General features: G+C 39.7%; 1 protein-coding gene across 1 annotated transcript in view; it reads left to right on the forward strand.

The window, feature by feature from the left end:
• Positions 1-21,318, forward strand: part of NOSTRIN (nitric oxide synthase trafficking) — a 64,882-nt gene that overhangs the window by 28,736 nt on the left and 14,828 nt on the right. The window contains exons 6-7 of the mRNA XM_006902118.1: positions 1,721-1,819; positions 11,392-11,517. Of these exons, the coding sequence (XP_006902180.1) occupies positions 1,721-1,819; positions 11,392-11,517 (225 nt within the window). The remainder of the gene's footprint in view (positions 1-1,720; positions 1,820-11,391; positions 11,518-21,318) is intronic.

Below are 21,318 nucleotides of genomic sequence, written 5' to 3' on the forward strand. Positions count from 1 at the left end.
GTCAGAACAGAGCAAGGAAACACTGCATGGTTCAAAATTGGGAAGGGCGTACGACAGGGATGCGTCCTATCTCCATACCTTTTCAACCTGTATGCAGAATAGATGATCCAGAAGGCTGGGCTCTATGAGGAGAAATGTGGGGTCAAGATTGTTGGAAGATCTATCAACAATCTGCGATATGTGGAGACACAACCCTGCTTGCTGAAACTGAGCAGGACCTGAAGTGCTTGCTGCTGAGGGTCAAGGACTTCAGCCTCCAATATGGATTGAGGCTCAATGCCAAGAAGACAAAGATTCTCACCACTGGGCCAATTGGCAGCATCAGGATGGATGGTGAAGTGACTGAGATTGTTCACAGCTTTAGTTTGCTTGGCTCCATGGTCAACACTCTTGGCACCAGTAGCCAGGAAATTAAAGGGCGTATTGCCATCGGAAAGTCTCCTGTTAGGGACCTCTCCAAAGTACTAAAGAGCAATAGTGTCTCTCTGGAGACTAAGATGCATCTTTGCAATCACTTGTTATGCATCAGAGAGTTGGACAATGACTAAGGAGGCTAGAAGGAGAATTGATGCCTTTGAGCTGTAGTGCTGGAGAAGAGTATTGAGAGTACCATGGACTGCTAGGAAAACAAACAGATTTAACCTAGAGAGGGTTAAACCAAGTGGCTCCTTGGAAGCAAGTATTCTGAGGCTCCGTCTAACATACTTTGGATATGATGTAAGGAGAGACCGGTAGTTGGAGAAGTATATCATGCTTGGGAGGGTGTAGGGACAGCACAGGAGGGGAAGGCCCTCTATGAGGTGGGTTGATTCAGTGACTGGGGTAATCAGGATAGGAGTGTCAGAGACAGTGTGATTGGCACAGGACAGAGCAGAGTTTAGGGCTGTGTACACAGGGTCGCCATGAGTCGCAAGCGACTCGACGGCACATAACAACATATTTTTTCTAAATGCTCACCTTTCACTGGGAATTCAACATAATGGATCAAAAGTCAGAAATAATACTCACAAGTTACAGTTGCTACCAAGAACAACAACAACAACAACAAAACATCTTTTATTACATCCCAGTGTCTACCAAGTAGTTTTTCTAAATAAAATTATTTTATATTTTAATGAAGTGTGAGAGAGAAATTAGAAAACCTAAAATTCTGGAACTATGATAGTTCTCCTTAATTTACAATTCAAGGGGTTGAGCTTACCAGTCATGAAATAGAATCTGTTCTAGAGGCACAAAGGAAAAGCCTTAGAGATACAAATATTCTGGCCTCATGCTCTCATTAACTGTCTCACACCCCACTGGAAGTAGAGAAGGACAGTCTATGAACTTCTTGTTCCTTGAATTCCCTTTACAGTTTACTCCTTTGCAGTAAGTTTTACCAGTTCCATTTTGGCCCAAAGTGATTTAAAAGAATGACAGAGGAAGTCTCTGATGCTAGAATGTGGTTTTGAAGGCCTCTTGACTTGTAGTGATTTAGTAAAATGTAAACCTCTCTTGTGTGTACACATATAGTGAAAACTATCCAGTGGTTTTCAGGGCAAAACATTGGTCACTGTGATATTTTAAGGCAAACTTTGAAGGAAGGGCAAGAAAAAAGAATTAAAAATACACAATCATTCAAGCGAACAAGTGGATATATCTTGTTCCACCCTAGAGGAGCTTTTCTCTTGGTAGCAGTTTTTGCTCTTTTATTTTTTGTTCATGTTTTTTTTTAATCTAGGCCAAGAAGAAATTAATGGTGAGTACCAAGAAGCATGAAGCACTTTTTCATCTTGTAGAAAGCTCCAAGCAGTCCGTGACTCAGAAGGAAAAGCAGAAGGTAAGTTTGCATGACCCACTGGCTCCTACAGCTGGGAGATGGGTGAGCTTCCTGTCATTGTCTGTGAACGAGGAAGGCTGACCGAGTCCTCCCTCCTGCCGAATCTCTGTAGACTGTAGTATGGCCACAACTGAGCAGGAAAAGAGAATTCAGGTGATTCTTGGGCTACAAGTGTTTTAAATGAGATTTTTGCCCCCCAACACATACTTTGGAAATTTTGTTGGTTGCAACCAATCTCAGAAAAGCACATCATGCTTTTCAAAGTAGAAGGTCATTCAGAAAAAGAGGAAGACCCTCAACAATGGGCTCAAATGGAGCAATAATTGGGAGAATGGCAGGGGAGACAGAACATTTTGTCTATTGTGCATATGGTTGAAATGACTTAGAATCTACTTGATGTCAACTTAACAGTATTGACAAATGAAAAATTATACCAGAGGTGTCTGCAGTGTTTTACTAAGAAATCTTATGAAGAAAACATTTCTCAGCCCTTACCTCAAAAGAGAACTCCTGGTGTCCTCATAGGTAAGGAGCTGTGCTTCCAACCCAAAGGCAAGAGGTTCAAATCTCTCAGCTGCTCTGCAGGAGCAAGATGGGCAATCTCCTCTTTGTAAGAGCCTTGGAAAACCCATGAGAGAGTCAGCTATGAGTCAACTTCACTCAACAACAATGGGAGAGAACTTTGTCAAAAAATAATACAATATTGGTGTATGAGAAGAAACTTTTACATTTTCTACCTACACCAAATAGATTGTCTTTCACACCCCTTGTAAGGTTGCTGTTAGGTGCTATCAAATTGAGTACAACTCATAGCAACTCTATGAACAAACATCCTCATCGTTTCTGATATATTTGAGCCCATTGCTGCTGGCACTGTATCAATTCATCTGTCTGAAGGTCTTCTTCTCTTTTGCTGACCCTCAATTTTTCCAATCATCATGCACCTTTCCAAGAAATAATCTCTTCTAACAGTATGACCAGAGTGTGTAAGATAACCCTTGCCTCTATGGAGTGCCCTGGTGATGCTTTCCCTAAGACCTATTTGTTCTTTGACAGTCTATAGGATAGTCAGTTCTTCTCTACCACCAAAGCTCAAAGGCATCAGTTCTTCTGTCATCCTTATTCACTGTTCAACTCTCAGATGTACAGCAAGTGATTGAAATGTCCATGGCTTGAATCAGGCACACCTTGGTCTTTAAACTGACATCATTGCTCCTCAGTACTTTGGAGTGGTCCTTCACAGCAGTGTATTTCCCCAATGCAAGATGCCTTCTGATTTCTTGACTGACAGTACCAAGGATGTTAATTGTGGATCCAAGTCACATGAAATTGTAGACAATTTCAATCTTTTCCCATATATCATGATGTTACCCTTCTGGCCCAATGGTGAAGATTTTTGTTTTCTTACTACTGAGATGTAATCCATATTGAAGGATTTCTTTGATCTTCTGCAGAAAGTTTCTCAAGTCCTTCTCACTTTGAGTAAGTTATGTGATCTGCCTCTTGTAATGTGTATCCTAGATTGGAAACCTATAAAATAGACAATAACTTTCCCAAAAGGAATCCCTTAATGAAAAGGTAGTCGGAGCCACTGCAATTTCAGATATTCTTAAAATTAAAAGAAAATGGAAATTACAACTAATCCTAGCAATTCATCTGAAGAATAACAACTCATTTCATCTTGAATAAGAACTCATTGTTAGCAAGATAATACAAGGTTCTTATTTCTTCACATGTCAGTCTTCACAATTTTAAATTATCAAAATAACAATGGAATAATGAGACAACTTCAGAGGAGGCTAAGCCACTATACTTGAAAGTGCTAAGCACCAGGACCCGTCTTAGGTATCCTGAACCCTAATTAGGAGCTAGTCTTTACTGATGCAAAGCAAAAAGGAAAAGCATGAACAACTAAGTGGTAGTGTTTTTGTGTTGGGCTTTGTGTTTTTTCCCCCTTTCTCTCATTAGAAGCTTCCCTAGGAAGTTGAAGTCCATAGTCTTCTGATGCTTTCCTAAAATACATGTCTCCAGCTGCTGCTGTATCCACTGGCTGTCATTACAACACAGACCACATACCATCATTATCATCTAATCTTGTGGTTCCCCAAACCCCTGAGATATAAGCTAAGCACCTAAGACAACATTTATTTTCTCATCTCATATAGAAGGTTTTTTGTGATCCTCGAATGTCAGCTTCCCAGTTTCTCCTATTTGCCTACCAAGCCAGCAGTAAAATCTGTTTTAATTTCACATGGTGACCTCTTGTATGTCAGAACAGAATTGTGCTCAATAGAGTTGTTGATTTTTTTTTTAAAAGTTCATTTTATGTTGGTTGTTCTTACTAAGTTTGTTTATGTTGTGTTTCACACTATTCTTCATTCACATTGTTTTCCATTTTGATCATTTTCAAGCATTATGTTTTATTAATCACCATTGGAGTATGCCCATCATCACCCTGTCTTTTCAGGTCTCTGCTGGATCTTTCCCATTTCCTTTATCCCCTTCAAAAGAGTTTTCATGACTGAGAAGTAGATTATCAAGACTTTATTCAAAAGCATCTGTGGCTGGAGTCAAGACTCCAGTATTTTGGTAGCAGCCTACTTTATGAACCACTCGCACCACCCAAGGACTCCTGTCCTCAAGAGAAGCTTATCTAAATCTCTATCCACCCCACATGTGCATCTTCATGAACCACTTTGAGTTATCCATCTTTCCTCCTAACTCACAGAGTAAACAGAAGTTGCCCAACAGGAATATCATCTTCAGGTCAGCTGCCATTAACGTAATAGCATCTATTCAGGTAGGTTTTCTACCTATCTGGTTGCAAGAGGAAAAACCTATTCTCCATCCCTCACTTTAATTCCTACCCATCCTGCAGCTCAGAGACAGTCTCTATTGATTATTCCCCTCACTCCTATAGAATGGCCTCTCTATACCTGCTGCTCTAAAAACATCCAGACTTCTCAACAAAGTCCTGTCTTCAGAAAACAGAGAGAGTCATGGCCTTATTCCTGGTCCTCTGCAGTTGTTATCATCCCTTCTCTCCTGTACAAAAAGATTTTCTGTGAGAGTGATCTGTGTCTGACGCCACTTCCTCATATCTTATTTACTCCTCAAGCCTCCCCTATAAAGCTTTTCCCACCTTTCCACTAAGAGTGTTCTTTTCATCAAAAACAATGTCCTCTTCATTGCTAACATGAGTGGGTACTTTCCAGTTCTTACTCAATAGATAACTTCATGGAGGGATTAAAGCTTGTTGGCTTCCCTCTTGTATAAACATGCTTTTCTCTTTGGTTACTTCTGTAATGGGGAAATGCCTTTCATCTGCTTTTTTCTGTAAAATGCTTATTTGTCAGAAACTGTTTTAAAGTTGAGCATACAAAGTAAAACAGACTAGAAAGAAGAATTTGCTATCCACTTCTGAAATAACATGGCTTCAAAAACCCTCTGTACAATAGAGCATACATAGAGTAGACTAGCAGATAGGGCAACTGAAGCTGAGCCCTCAACTTAGAAACACAAAGGAGAAGGAACATTTGTAAGCAGACACTAATGATTGGAACATGGAATGTAAGAAGCATGAATATAGGAAAATTGAACATTTTCAAGAAAGAAGTAGAACATATACACATTGACATACCAGGTATTGGGAAAAAGAGATTGATTGGCATAGGACATTTTTAATTTGATAGTCATATGATCTAATTCTGGAGATGATAAGGTGAGGAAAAATGGGGTTGCATTCATAGTTAAAAAAGTCATTTCTAGATATATCTTAGAATACAGTGTTGTGAATTATAGGATAATATCCATATGCATACAAAGAACTCCAGTTAATACCACTATCATTCAAAATATATTCACTACACAGTTGCTGGGATTGTAAAATGGTACAACCACTCTGGAAGGCAGTTTGGCATTTCCTAAAAAAATTGAACATAGAAACAACTAGGAATATACCCTAAGGAAATTAGAACTAAGACAAAAAATGAGATTTGTATACCAATGTTCACAGCAGCATTATTCATTATCACAAGAACATGGAAACAGCACAAAATTCCAACTCTAAGTGAATGAATTGATTAATTGTGGTATACTCACACAACAGAATAAATACTATGTGGCACTCAGGAGCAATGATTTAAAAAAAAATTAACTTGGGAGAGACTAGAGAGCATTATGCTGAGTGAACTAACTAAGGTCATAAGGACAAATACTGCATAAGACCATTATTGTAAAAATAGAAGGATAACTAGTAAAACATGTATGGGGACCTAAGGAGTGAAGGAGTGAGAACAGAGGAGTCAGGATGGGTAGGGGCAAAATCACAGGGTTGGTGGGTGAAGGGAATGGGTAATGAAAATGGAAAAGATCTGGTAGGGGTCTGAAAAGATAGGGTAATGATGGGCATGGTCAATTGGTGATTAAGTATATAAAACATAATGCCTGGGAATCATTGTATGAAATACAACATGAATGAAGAAGAGTGTGAAACAACATGTATACAAACTTTGTAAGGAAACCAACATAAAACAAAGTTTTTAAAAAACCCAAAAAACAAATATATGTACCAACAAGCAGAGCTAAAGAGGAGAAAATAGATGATTTCTACCAGCTTTTTCAGTCAGAAATCAATTGAACATGCAACCAAGGAAGCAGGATTGCATATTCTTTTCTAGGATCTCCGGCAATTTAGTGTGTTAGGTGTTGCAATGCTAACCAGAAAAGGTCACTGGTTCATATCTGCCAGCTTCATGGGGGAAAGGTGGACAGTCTTTTCCTATCAAGATTGATAATGTCATAACCCAATGGAGCGTCACCATGAGTCAGAACTGAGGGTCACTATGAGTCAGATTGACTTTACCGAAGTCAGTTATATTGTTTTGTATCTATTTGAGTCTGTTCTAAATCTGGCATGTAGAAACTTCCAATCAATATCTATATAGTGTAGACTGACAAATGTTGAACAATAGGCTGGAAAAGATTCAGCTCTCATTGCTGGGGGTACAAGAATTCTCAGTAAGAACCTAATGGCATGATCTCAGAGTGCAGCCATGACACTCTTTAAGCCTTTTCACTCTGTGGGTATAAGGTTTAATTCACGAGCTCCTGTTTCTACCAATAAATGGAGTCCATTACACTTGCTATACAAAACCAAATGTGTCCCGTGAAGGTCATACATCACTACTTAGGGACAGTTGAGTGGCTAGTATACTAACTAGAATACTAATGTGAATGCTGTTAATATTCAGCATTTTGGGAAAATGTTCTTCATTACTGTAATGCTAGTCTAAATGTCCTCAAGTATGAAATAGGTCATTTTAAGAAACCCATTGTCTCTGTCCTTGGAACTCCTAAGTTGGTTTTTTCTTTTTTAAAAAAATTGTATACTGGTTTACATACAAAGTTCATAATGTTCGTATTAAGTGTGAGAAGTTCATGGTGTTCCATAAAGTACGTAAGGCTTGAGAACCAAATGTAAGGAAAATTCTTATTTTCTGATTTAACTGTAGAACTAATCAGTCAAAACTGTTCTTCGTGGAATCTAGGAATCTGAAATTTTGATTAGCACCTCAGACCAGTGCTGTTGTTGCTGTTACATTGTTCCTATTATGCGCAAGGTAGAGTTAGAACCGAGCCATAGCAGACTCCCCCACACCAGCTGGTTTTCAGAGGCAGGAAATTGGAAAGGAGACTGCCCATCTTTGTCCTGTGCATCAGCTGGTGGATTTGAACTGTGTGCCATTAGGTTGGTTGCATGCTATCAGGTCTGTTCCAGTTCACAGTAATGCGGGGCACAGCAAACCCAAAGCACAGCCTCAGCCTGTGCCGTCGTCACAATTGTTGCTTTACTCAAATCCATCTCTTTGAGGATCTTCTTTTGTTGCTGACCCATTACTTTACCAAGCATGATGTTTTTCTCCAGGGACTGACCTGTCCTAAGGACTTTCTCTGATTGTGTGAGACCAAATCGCACCATCCTTGCTTCTAAGGAGCCTCTGGGTCTACTTTTCCAAAAGTACTATTGTTGTTAGGTTTCATCAAGTCAAGTACAACTCATAGTGACCCTAGGAATAAGAGCCCTGAACCTAGCCCTATCCTTAGCCACCCTCACCATCTCAGTCATACTTCCATCTCAGTCATACTTAAACTCATTGCTAAAGTCACTGTGTCAATTCGTATTATCCAAGGTCTCTCTCTCCTACGCTGTCCCTCCACACATCCAAACATGATATCCTTCTCCAACCACTGGCCCCTACTGACAACATGTCCAAAGTATCTGAGACAGAGTTTCAAAATCCTTGTCTCCAAAGACCAACCTGATTTCACCCTCTCAAGGTCAGACCTGTTTGTTCTCTTGAAAGTCTATAGAACATTCAGTACTCTTCTCCAACACGACAACTCAAAGGCAACAGTTCTTCTGTCATGTTTATTTATTGCCCAGCTCTCTGGTGTCCTAGTTGCAAAGTAGCTACACTATAATCCCAAAGGCTTGCAGTTCGAGGCCACCAGCTTTTCCTCAGGAGAAGGATAGGTAATCTCCTGTGTAATTAACTGCTCCATAAAACTCCTGGAGGGTCAGCTATGAGTCTGTTCCAACTCTACAGTATACAACAACCACAACAATGGCTTGGATCAGGGGCACCTTTGTCTCTAGACTGACATAATTGCCCTTTAGCACTCTGGAGAAGTCCTTGACAGAGAATTTTTCCCATTGCAACTCATTTTGGTTTCCTGATTGCTGGTGCCAGGGGCGCTGATAGTGGATCCAAGAAAGATGAAACTGTTAACAGCCTCAATCACTTCTCTATCATGATGCTGCCTATTGGTGTGGTGCTGAAGATTTTTGGTTTGGTTTTGTCTTTTATGTTGATGAAATCCATATTGAAGGCTCAAGTAGTCCTTGATCTTCTGAAGTAAATGTTTTAAGTACTATGCTGTTTTGACAAGTAAGGTTGTGTCATCTGCATAACTCGCCACATTCTTCTTCAGCAAGTCTAGCCTCTCAAATGGTGCAGGGTATAGATTGAAAAGGTGTGGAGAAAGGATAATTCCCTGATGCACATATTTCTTGATTTTGAAACATACAGTGTTCCTTTGCCTTTTTTTTTTTACAATAAATTTTTGGTTTAGTTATAGATATATTGCACTAGAATGCTGAGAAGCCCCCCCAAAAAGGAATAAATGAGGAAGTTGGAATTGAACAAAAGATTCCATAGGGAAGCTCATGAAGACAAATTACAGTATTATAACAAAATGTGCAAAGAACTAAAGTCAGAAAATTAAAAGGGAAGAGCTTGCTCAACATTTCTCAAGTTGAAGGACTAAAGAACAAATTCAGTTTTCAAGTTGCAATAGTTAAAAGATGCAATGGACAGAATATTGAATTATTCAGGAAGCATCAAAAGAAGATGGAAGGAATATATGGTGTCACTGTCCCAAAAAGAATGACTGACAAAGAACAATTTCAGGAAGAAGCATGCAATTAAGGACCAAAGGAGGAAGTTCAAGCTACTGTAAAGGAATTGGCAAAAAATAAGGCCCCAGGAATCAGTGGTACACCAATTGGCATATCTCAACAAACAGATGCAGCTCTGGATGTGCTCACCAGGTTGGGCCAAGAAATCCAGCTATCCAACTGACTAAAAGAGATCCATATTTATTTCTTTATTCCTATTTCCCCAAAAGGTGATCCAACAGAATATGGAAATTATAAAATAATATCACTAATATCATATCCAAGCAAAATCTTGCTGAATAGTATCTAAACAGTATTATCTAAACAATAATATTATCTAAACATTGACAAAGTACTTAGTCATTGTCCAACTTTCTGAAGCATAACAAGTAATTGGGAAGACCATGGCCTGGATTAGGTGCACCTTTGTATCTAGACTGACATCATTGCTCTTCAGTGCTCTGGAGAGGTCCATGACAGCAGATTTTCCCAATGCATTTCTTTTCTTTATTTCCTAACTGCTGGTATTAAAAGTGTTGATTGTAGATCTGAGCAAGCTGTAATTGCTAACAAACTCAATCTCTTTTTCATCTATTATGGTGATGCCAATTGCCCCAGTGGTGAGAATCTTTGTCTTCTTGATATTGAGCTTCGATTTATATTGAAGACTACAGTCCTTGACCCTTTGCAGCAAGTGCTTCAGGTCTTCTTCAGTTTCAGCAAGCAAGGTTGTGTCATCTGCACATTGTAGGTTGTTAATGAGTCTCCCTCCCATCTTGATGCCACATTCCTCTCATAAACCCCTGCTTCCCAAATGACCTGTTCTGCATACAGATTGAAAAGGTACGGGGACAGGATGCATCCTTGATGCACTCCTTTCTTGATTTTGAACCATGCAGTGTTTGTTTCCTTGATCTGTTCTGAGGTCTGCTTCTTGGTCCAAGTATAGGTTTCAGGTAAGCACAATCAAGTGTTCTGAAAGTCCCATTTTCCTCAAAGTTAGCCACAATTTATTGTGATCCACATAGTCAAATGCCTTTGCATAGTCAATGAAACACAGATAGACATTCTTCTGGTGTTCTCTGCTTTTGACCAAGATTCATCTATCATTACTTTGGGAACGTGACCAGGAGAGATCTGTCCTTGGAGAAGGACATCATGCTCAGAAGGGTGGAAGGACAGCGCAGGAATGGAAGACCCCGGATGAGATGGATTGATACATTAACTGGGGCAATGGGGTTGCTGTGTCAGAATTTGTAAGATTGGCTCAGAACAGGGAAAGGTTCAGAGGTGCTGTACACCGGGTCAGGTCACTATGCATCACAGGCAACTCAACCAATAACATTCTATGACAGGTTTGGAAGCAGAAGTGGCATCCACTTCCTAAACAACTTGCCTCTGGAAACTCTATGAACGTTGATAAATGTCAATAGTTGTAGAGGGGCTTCAGGCCTTTTGTTCATAGGGTCACTGTGAGTCATGCTTGATAACAACTCTTTATGCGAGGACTAGGGACTGTTTGCCTAATTTTCTCCTGTGAAGTAGCCAGGGAATTCAAATCACCAACCTTTCAGTCAACAGTTCAACACAATACATACTTATTCCAGCCACCAGATTTCCTTAGGGGCCTAAAGATTTGCCGGCTAAGATTAGAGAGTTCATTGGGAAATTATAGTCTGTAATCTGGAGGTACTTAACCTACATTTACTTCAGCAATGTGCTCTAGGTGTCAGAGATGTTGAGGATGGCATGGGATAGGGCAGGGTTCAGGCTGACCGTTCACAGGGTGAAATAAGTCATATTTCACCTGATGGCACCTAAAAAACCCCCTATGATTTGATCTTCTTTCTCACTTGATGAACCACTTTTATTTAACTTTATTTTTTCATGTATAAAATTTAGAATTGAGAAACCAGACTGAAAGATGACTAGCTTTCTTTTTGTTTCTGATAATAATTTTTTCCCTGAAGTATCTTTGCTTTTCTCATATAGAATTTATAACGTGACTTGAGAGATGAGAAATTTGTAACCAAGACAGATATAATTCTTTCTCTGAAGTGAAAAAGGGCTTCCCTTGTGTTAATGAATATGTGATGCTGATGCTTTACTCTAGCTCCTGAATAAACTGAAGAAATCAACAGAGAAGCTGACAAAGGAAGAAGAAAATTATTACCAAAAAAATATGGCTGGCTATTCCACCAGACTGAAATGGGAAAACACGCTAGAAAACTGCTACCAAGTAAGTCCTGCACTCACAGGTGGGTTTTCTTCCACAGAACCTTGAGTAGCCTTGAAAATAGAGGTGAGCCCTGATCTCTGCCTTTAGCTACGACTTTACCTCTTACTGGGCTGTTAGACAAATCACACATCTTCTTGCTGCTTCAATTTCTCAGTGGATACAATTATCAGTGACAATTTACTGAATGTCATTGGCCAGAATTGTCCTTGCTCCCCGTTCTCAACAGATTCAATAGTACTCAGATAGCCTCAAAAAGTGCTTTCAAAGTACAAATTAGAGTTTCGATGTCAGACGCTTGAAACTGAGCTTTCGGCATGAGAGCTGATTCCTTTAGTAATCACTTACAGGCTTGTCTTGTATATTAGACATAGTGCTTTGTGCTGGAGACACAGAAATGAACAAAATATCACGCTAAAATACCTGCAAATGCTCACCATTTAATAGCAAAGCCTGACATATGACAAATTGTGAGACAGAACACTTGACCATAAATAGTAAAAGTATTAATGTACTGTGGAAAATGTAGCCTATGTCATAGGACAATTTGTATAGAGATTTCTAAATGAGAATCTAATTTTCTGTGCAAACTGTCACTTAAAACAAAAACACAATCAAAATATTACTTAAAACAGAAAGAAGGAACGATTGTGACAAATAATCCAATTAAATTAGTTTTTAACAGTATTTTGTAAAAAGTAAATCACAGAAATAAATTGCTGATAAACATATGGAAAAATGTGTAGTGATTTGGAAACGTTAAAACGTCATACTAGTTGCCTCGTGGTAAGAAACTGCACTGCAATCCTGAAGGCCCATGGTTTGAATCCATCAGCTGCTTCACAGAGAAAGAATGGGCAGTCTGTTCTCATGCAAATTACTGCCTCTGAAACCCATGGAGGGTCAGCTACAGGTCAGTTTTGACTTGACACAAACATAACAACATCAAGTGCTGACAAGAATATTGGGAACAAGAATTCTTGTACACCTCAAGTATGAACAATTTTTAAAAATTTATTCTAAAGCTGAAATGTATGTACATCCACAACACCGCATTCCCTTTTAGGCCTACCCTTTAAGTAAAGATTCTCATTGACACAATGTTATGTGGAAAGAAATTCATTTCAGAATTGTTTGTAAGTCTGTGATGAAAAAAAGACTTGTATGCTATCTTTTTCAATTTTATTTTATACTAGTTTACTTACAAAATTGATATACATTGTTTCCCACACCGGATCTTTCCCCTTTCCTTTCCCTACCCCTCTCTCCACTCATCAAATTTTGTGCAACCCTATAATTAAACCCTCCCTCCCTCTCCCACCCTTCCCCATCCTAATCCCTCAGCTCCCCCCCTCCCTTCTTTGGATCCTCGTACTCATTCTAAAATAATGGTCTTATACAGTATTTATCAGGTCTAGAAAGACTGCCTTCCAAAGGTGAATGGAGCAAAGGCAAAGAAAGAATATGCAACAATACAGAGAAATAGATAATGTCAGAGGAAACTTTATGAAATAAGAAAGATACACCCTCAAGAGAGGAGGGTAGGTCTATTTTTGATAGAAAGAGGTTGGTGAGAATAGACACCTCCCTTCTTATTAGTCTTTTGATTTCTATAGCCTTGCATGTCCTGAACTCCTTAGAATGCCCATGCTTTCGACAGAGACAGGTCTTTGGTAGAACTTCATTTGTCACTGCTGGAAAAGTCAATGGCATCTGTTGATTCATCTGTTGTTGAGATTCCAACCCCTATTTCTCCTCCAAACCTTTGTTGCCATATTTTCCTTGTTCTTTCTTTTGTTATGTGCTGTCAAGTCACCTGTGACTCATAGCAACCCTATGTACAACAGCCCTAAACCCTGCTCTATCCTGTGCCAATCTTATAGTCACTGACATGCCTATCCCCATTACCCCAATGATGAAATCAATTCATCTCATCAAGGGTCTTTCTCTCCTGCACCATCCCTCCACCCTCCCAAGCATGACATCCCCTCTGCAAGGACTGGTCCCTCCTTGCAACATGTCCAAAGTATGTCAGACAGAGCTTCAGAATCCTTGCCTCCAAGGAGCATCCTGGCTTCACCCTCTCCAGGACAAACTTGTTTGTTCTTCTAGCAGTCCATGGTATATTCAGTACTCTTCTCCAGAACCACAGCTCAAAGACATCAATTCTCCTTCTATCAACCCTAGTCATTGTCCAGCTTTCTGATGCATAGAAAGTAATTGCAAAGATCATGGTCTGTATCAGGTGCTCTTTAGTCTTCAGACTGTTGTCTTTGCTCTTTAGTACTTTGGAGTGGTCTCTGACAACAGACTTTCTCAATGCAATTTGTCTTTTTATTTCCTGACTGGTGGTACCAAGAATGTTGATTGTGGAACCAAGCAAATTGAAGCTATTAACAATTTCAATCTCTTCACCATCCATCATGATGCTGCCTATCGGCCCAGTGGTGGGAATCTGGTTTCTTTTGATGTTGAGCTTCAATCCATATTGAAAGCTGCAGTCTTTGACCTTCTGCAGTAAGAGCTTCAGGTTCTCCCCAGTTTCAGCAAGCATGGTTGTGCCATCTACATAATGCAGATTGTTGATGAGTCTACCTCCAATCTTCATGTCATATTTCTCCTCATAGAGCCCAGACTCCCAGATAATCTGTTCTGCATATAAATTGAAAAGACATGGAAATAGGACACATCCTTGGACCACACACTTCCCAATTTTGGACCATGCAGTATTTCCTTGCTCTGTTTTGACGACTGCCTCCTGGCCCAAGAATAGGTTTCACATAAGCACAATCAAGTGTTCTGGGATTCCCATTCTTCTCAGAATCAGCCACAGTTTATTGTGATCTACACAGTCAAATGCCTTTGCATAATCAATGAAACACAGACATTCCTCTGGAACTATGCTTTCAACCAAGATCCACCTGATGTTAGCTATATCGCTAGTACCACAGCCTTTTCTAAACTCAGCCTGCACTTCAAGCAGTTCTCTGTTCATGTGCTGTTCCAGTTGTTTTGGCTAATCTTCAGCAGTATCTTGCTTGCATGTGATATCGATGATATTGTTCAATAATTTCTCTGTCAGATCACCTTTCTTTGGAATGGGAACAAATATAGATCTCTTCCAGTCAGTTGGCCAGGTGGTTGTCCTCCAGATTTCTTGGCACGAGCACATTCTGGGAAGCATTTGTTTGTTGAAATATGTTAATTTATGTGTCATCAACTCCTGGGGCTTTGTTTTTTGCCAATTCTTTCAGAGCAGCTTGAATTTCTTCCTCCGCCACCACTGGCTCTTTCTTGTTCATATGTTGTTTCATGAAATTTTTCTGTGTCCACTAATTAATTCCTTTTGGTACAATGACCCTGTATACACTTTTTATCTTTTTAAAATGCTTCCTGGATCATTTAATATTCTGCCCAAAGCATCCTTAAATATTGTAACTTGAGGCTTGAATTTCTTCTTCAGTTCCTTCAGCTTAAGAAATGCTGAACAAGTTCGGCCTTTTTGATTTTCCGACTCCACCTCCTTGCACATTTTATTGTAAAACTTTACTTTGCCTTCCCGCACTGTCCTTTGGAATCTTCTGTTAAACTCATTAATGGCTTAATTTTCTTCCCTTTGCTTTGGCTTCTTGGTGCTCTAGTGCAACATTCAGAGTTTCTTCTGACATCCATCTTGGTCTTTTCTTCCTCTTCTGTCTTTGTAATGACTTTTGCATTGTTCATGACTATATTCTTGATATCTTTCCACATCTCATCTGGTCTACACTCATTAGTGTTCAAGGCCTCAAACCTGTTCCTGAGATGGTTTTGAAATTCAGGCAGGATAGACTCAAGGTCAAATTTTGGTTTCAATGGGCTTGATTTAATTTTCCTCAGCTTCAACTTGAACTTGCATGTGAATAGTTGGTGGTCTGTTCCACAATCAGCACCCGGCCTAGTTTTCACAGCTGATATTGAGCTTCTCCAGGAATTCCTTCCAGACATGAAATCTGTCTGATTCCTATGCATACCATTCAGTGAAATCCACATATATAGCCTGTCTTTATGTTTCTCATAAAATTTATTTGCAATGAATAAATCATTGATTGTGTAAAATTTATCATTCTATCTCCTGCTTCATTTCTGTCTCCAAATCCAAGTTTTCCAACTACTGTTCCTTTTTCTCTGTTCCCAACTTTTGCATTCCACTCACCCATTATTAATGCATCTTGATTGCATGTTCGATCAATCTCTGACTGCAAAAGTTGGTAGAAATTTTTTGTTTCCTCTTCTTTGGCTCTGGTTTTTGGTGCCGATATCTAAATGATAGTGGTATTCACTGGACTTTCTTGTATGTATACGGATATTATCCTGTTACTCACAACATTGTATTTCAAAATGATCTAGAAATTACTTTTTTAACTATGAGAGCAACCCCATTTTTCCTCACCTTTTCGTCTCCAGCATAGTAGATCATATGATCCAGACTCAAAATGTCCCATGGTAGTCCATCTCATTTCACCAATGCCTAGTATATCAGTATTTATGCAGTCCATTCCTTTCTTAACAGTATCCAATTTTCCTACAATCACAGTTCCCACATTCCTTGTTCCAATCACTTGTGTCTGCTTGTGGAAACATATAGGAGGAGGAACAGCCTGTTCTCTCTTACCCTAACATAAACTTTTCCTTAGCTTTTTATAATAGTGAACTCAAACCATGTTTGTTTTTTTTTTGTGATTATTTTCACTCAGTAAAAGGCCCTCCAGTTTTTGCCAACACCATTTGTTAAAGAAACTATCAATACCCAAAGGTATTAGTTCTTTGTCAGAGATCAGTTGACCATGACTCCTTTTGCTGTAGTTATTCAGATTCTGCAAAGTCAATTATGACTTAGAGTTATACCATGGGGTAGGTAGAAGAGCCCCATAGAGTCTTCTAGGTTGTAAACTTCAAATGACAGATTGCCAGGTCTTTCTCCCTTGGACAACTAGGCGGATTAGAACCAACAACCCTTAAGTTAGCGGCCAAGTGCTTAACCATTGTGCTACCTTTCATAAACACATACCTAGACTGAAATAAGGGCACTCTAGTAGTATAGTCCATAGAAAGTTGCTGTGCTTCTCCGATGGTTCAAATTCACCTGCCAATCCTTTCTCCCAGGAGAAAAATGGGGCAGCCTTCTTCCAGGTGATTTATAGTCTTGGAAACTTGATGGACAGTCAGCTCTGAGTCAATTCTGACCCAAAAGAAATGTGTGAGACATATCAAAATGGTAACAGCAATCGCTTCTGGTTAGAAGAATAGAAAGACTTTTTAAACTTCATTTTATCATTATTTTTGGGTGTGTGTACCGTCAAATCAGATCTGACTGGTACAGGAGGAGATTTGCCCCTCCTTCTCCAGCAGAGTAGAAAGACTTTTTAAAATGTGCACTTTGTGACTCTTTATTTTCTAAATGCTACAAAGTGGTATGATGTCTCTAAGAACCTGGGGGTACTTATTAAAAATTCTAGTTCTTTGAGCCTTCCCCAATCAGAGCTATCTCCAACGCTCAGCAACTGCATAAACTGCTCCAGGGGATTTCCAAGGCTGGAATATTTTTTTTTTTTTTTAAAAAGCACACAAAATAATTTTTTTCTATTTCCCAAGGCTGTAATCTTTACAAACACAGACTGCAGCATCTTTCTCCATGGAGCAGCTGGTGAATTGGAATCACGGCCTTTTGGCTAGCAGATAAGTACTTGAATCATTGTACCACCCTGGTCTCAGCCCCTCCTCCAAAAAACCAAACCCACTGCAGGCACTCAGAACCTCTGGGTATTTTATATTTTAGCAGGAAATTCAGGAGGTGGAGTCACTGCTCCAGAGGCAGCAGGATATTTCTTTGGTCAGATTCACAGCAGCAAATTAGACGTTCTAGTCCCTTGCAAATGCTTCCTAGAGTACAAACATGAAGGCTTGAAAGATGGGCACTGAAAATAATGAATGAAAAGTATGAATTATCATGCTGACTGGGCCCCAGGCAACTCTTAAAGCTATGAGTCCTTGGGAAACCTCTAACCAGGCTTCGCTTGTACAAGGTATTGGTGTTAGAGTTTGACGTCCTTTGGGGCACTGCCTCCCCACTGCTTGCTTTATGCCAAAAGAGCAAGATAATGGAAAGCTATAACTCATTAAGTGATATAGATTTCTCTTTTGCACCGTAGAATTTATCTCAACCTCTTTTTCACGAGCAAACGTAGATCATTTTAATGATTTCCCTGAAATGTAATTAAAATCTGTTCAACATTTACCATCCCCATCAAGGGACACTGTAGTCTCAAAGTGATGCTAGTGGTTTAACACTTGTCAAAGGAAAATAACAGTAGCCCTTGGAGAACACAAGGTATCCCTAAAACCTGCCTTTTGTTTTCTCCTCTGTCCTGTGTGCTTGGTTCTACACTAGAACAGTGCTTTCTGGATGGTCTTCTAAGGTGTAAAAAGCCTTCCTTTACTGAAGATTGTCCCATCTGAAACTCCAGCTACTGAGCAGTATTTGTTTTACTTATTTGTGAAGATGCACTCGATATCTGCCTTGGAAGAGGCAGAGCATTTGATCGCAGGCTCCTCTTCATCTTTAAATCTTTATGTGGGGGACAGGAGGGCACCCACCACATCCAAATGGCCGGTGCTTGTGATTTCAGGAGAAAGACTCCGGAGGCAGCTGGCAACAACAACAACAAAAAAGAGCAAAGACATTTGGCTCCACTTGACTTGCAAAACTTCTGCTGCTTCTGATAGTTCTGGAAAAATGACCATGGGGAAGCAGGGCTCCAGGCCTCCCCATCCAAATGGCAGGAGTCTTGGCACAACAATCTAAATTTGCATTTTATTGGCACAGATGTTCTTAGTTCCTGCCTAAGCCTTTTTTTGCTTGCACTTAAAAGCAATGTTAAAGTGACTATGTACCTTGGGGAAAGAATAACAGAACATGGGTGTAAACTACACACAGGTTATCCAAGGACACCTGACCGGATTGGGCCAGGTGTGTCAAGACAGGCAGGGAGAAAATGAAAGGTAAATAAAAAAATTTTAAAAACTCAAAACACAAACAAACATGAGAAAGAGAGACAGGGTGATCTTTGTGACTATTTCCAGTATCAATCCTCATTCCTTTATGCCCTTCCCCTGTCAATGACCTCAAAACTAACTCCAATCTTATTACTTTCTGTTGGTGGCTTGTTGTTGGTAAGTGCTATCAAGTCATAAGTGACTCATAGCAACCCTATGAACGAAAGACTTGAACAATTGTATAACTTCCATCCTTTCTCCAGGCTCATAGGGTTTCCAGAGGCAAGCTTGTTTTAATCAGGGAACTCCACCAAACACTCTCCACCAAGGGTGACCATTATTGCATTTGACACATCAGTGTCAGTTTAGCATCACAGCAACCAAGAGTTACCTTTGTACAGCAAGTGGACAGACCAGTGCTATATGACCTAGAAGAACGTTTGTCCAAAAACAATTACAATCGGGTCTGAGGGCCACAGATTAAAGTCACCCACATTTGGCTTGGTAGTAGTAAGGAATTGTGCTGCTAACACAAAGGTGCACAGTTCAAATCCACCAGCAGCTCTGTGGGAGAAAGATGGGCCATCGCCTTCTGTATTTTACTGCCTATGAAAACCCACTGAAGGTCTGTTATGGATTTGTTCTAACTCAATGGTACATAACAATATTTCCAGTTCTAGGACCCCGTGTGTGGCAGAGTAGAACTTGCTCCACGGGGTTTTTAGTGGCTGATTTTTCAAAAGTACATCACCAGTTCTTTATTTCTAGGTGTTTCTGGGTGGACTCCAATCACCAACCTTTTGGTTAGCAGTAGAGTTCATTAACTGTTTACTTGGCCCAGGGACTCCTATTACGTCCAGTAGTATTTTGTTGCCAACACATTTGCCCAATGTCTTCATGAAAGATGATCTTGCTAAGTGTTCTTTACTGTGGAGAGGGGAGTGGGGTAAAAGGTGGGCATGAGAGCAAACAACATGGCTAAACAACACAGTCTTTTATGACTGAAAGGAAAAAATGTCCAGGTCTTGCCCTTAAAAAAACACTACTGGAGAACTTTCCCTTGGAGATGTGTGACACCTGTCCAAGCCTAAAATACTGACCTCCTACGCAGCAGCCCCATGTCGCCCCCAAGTGGCCCACATGTCACACTGCACATTCCCATTGACAGCCTTGAATGGTATCTCATTCCTGAATGGTTGCACTGTGTTCCATTCCATGGAAACAGCCAGAAGCTTAGCTAGTAGTAAGTGGCAAAGCCAAATAACTAAAATGTTAATAGTTTGCAAGACGTGTGTGAGGCCTTCCTCAACTTCTTATTTATCCTTTCTGGCTGTAAGTCATGAAACTCTAATAGTGGAATATTTGGTTAGTCCACATAAAATAGGGAGGTTATGTTTTCGCCTTCAAAATGTAGGCCCTGACATCATCAGCCAGCAGGCCTAAATTTAGGCCATTCTTGGGAACTTTTATCAACTTTGAGATTCTGCTCTTACCCCATAATCTTCTTGAGCAAAGAATTTGTGTCTTACCATTTTTGCTCTTGCTAAGAGTAGATAATTCCCTGTGTGCGTTATGTAAGATTCTAAAATATTTAGCAACTGCTTCATCTCCAAGATAGGGATGTAAGTTTTATTGAGCATTAGTGCTCTTTTTCTAGGACTCAGATATTTTTCTCTTATGTTTCCTTTCCAGCCCCCTTTCTTTCCCTTCTTTTAAAATGTTAGGCTTCTGCCTACATGTCTTTGAGGTAAAAAAGCATTGAGGATTTCGCTCCTACCCTTCCTCACTCCACAGCTTCTCCCCCTTCTCCTCTTGGGTTCCCATATACGTTTTACTAATTATACTTCTATTTTAACAATTATGTTCTTATGCAGTATTTGTCCTTATGAGACTGAGTTAGTTCACTAAACATAATGCTTGACAGTCTCTCTCAAGTTATGTAATATTTTTTAAAATCTTTGCTCCTTTGTGCTGCATAGTATTCCATTGTGTGAATGTACCACAATTTTTCAATCCATTCTGTTTTGGTTGGACATTCATGCTGTTTCTATGTTCTTGGTGATGATAAATCATGCTGGCATACAAATCTCCATTTGTATCTCAGATCTAACTTCCTTAGGGTTTATTTCTAGTAGTGGAATAGCTGGGTCATATGGAGTTTCTATGTTCAACTTTTTAAGGAAATGCCAAACTGTCTTCCAGAGTGGTTGTACCATTTTACAATCCCACCAACAGTGTATGAGAGTTCCCACCTCTCCACATCCTCTTCAGGGTTGTACAGTTTGGTGGGTGGAGGGAAGGGGGAAAGCAAATGATAAGGATCTAGGTGAAAAGACAGGGTAATGATGGGCAAGGTCCAATGGTAACTAATTTTATAAAACACAATGCATGAAAGTGATTGTATGAAACACAATATGAATGAGGAATAGTGTGAAACACAATGGGTACAAGCTGTGTGAGCAAACCAATAAAAAAAATTTAAAATAATAGAAGGATAACCAATATGATGTGTATAAAAGCCCAAAGGGGAAAGAAAAGGGGGAAATCATGTGGTCACAGATTTTGGGAGGAGAGAAATTAGGGAAGATCCAGTGGGACCTGAAAAGACAGGGTGATAGTGGGCATAGATCAATGGTGATTGGTTTTATAAAACACAAAATATGGGAATGATTATATGAAATATGATGTGAAGTAATGTGTGAAACAGTGTATATGAATGAAGCATCATATATATGAATTTTGCATTCAAACCAATGTTATCTATCTATCTAT

Source organism: Elephantulus edwardii, unplaced genomic scaffold (genome assembly GCF_000299155.1).
Source record: "Elephantulus edwardii isolate Elephantulus edwardi_28Jun2011 unplaced genomic scaffold, EleEdw1.0 scaffold00369, whole genome shotgun sequence".
NCBI lineage: Eukaryota > Metazoa > Chordata > Mammalia > Macroscelidea > Macroscelididae > Elephantulus > Elephantulus edwardii.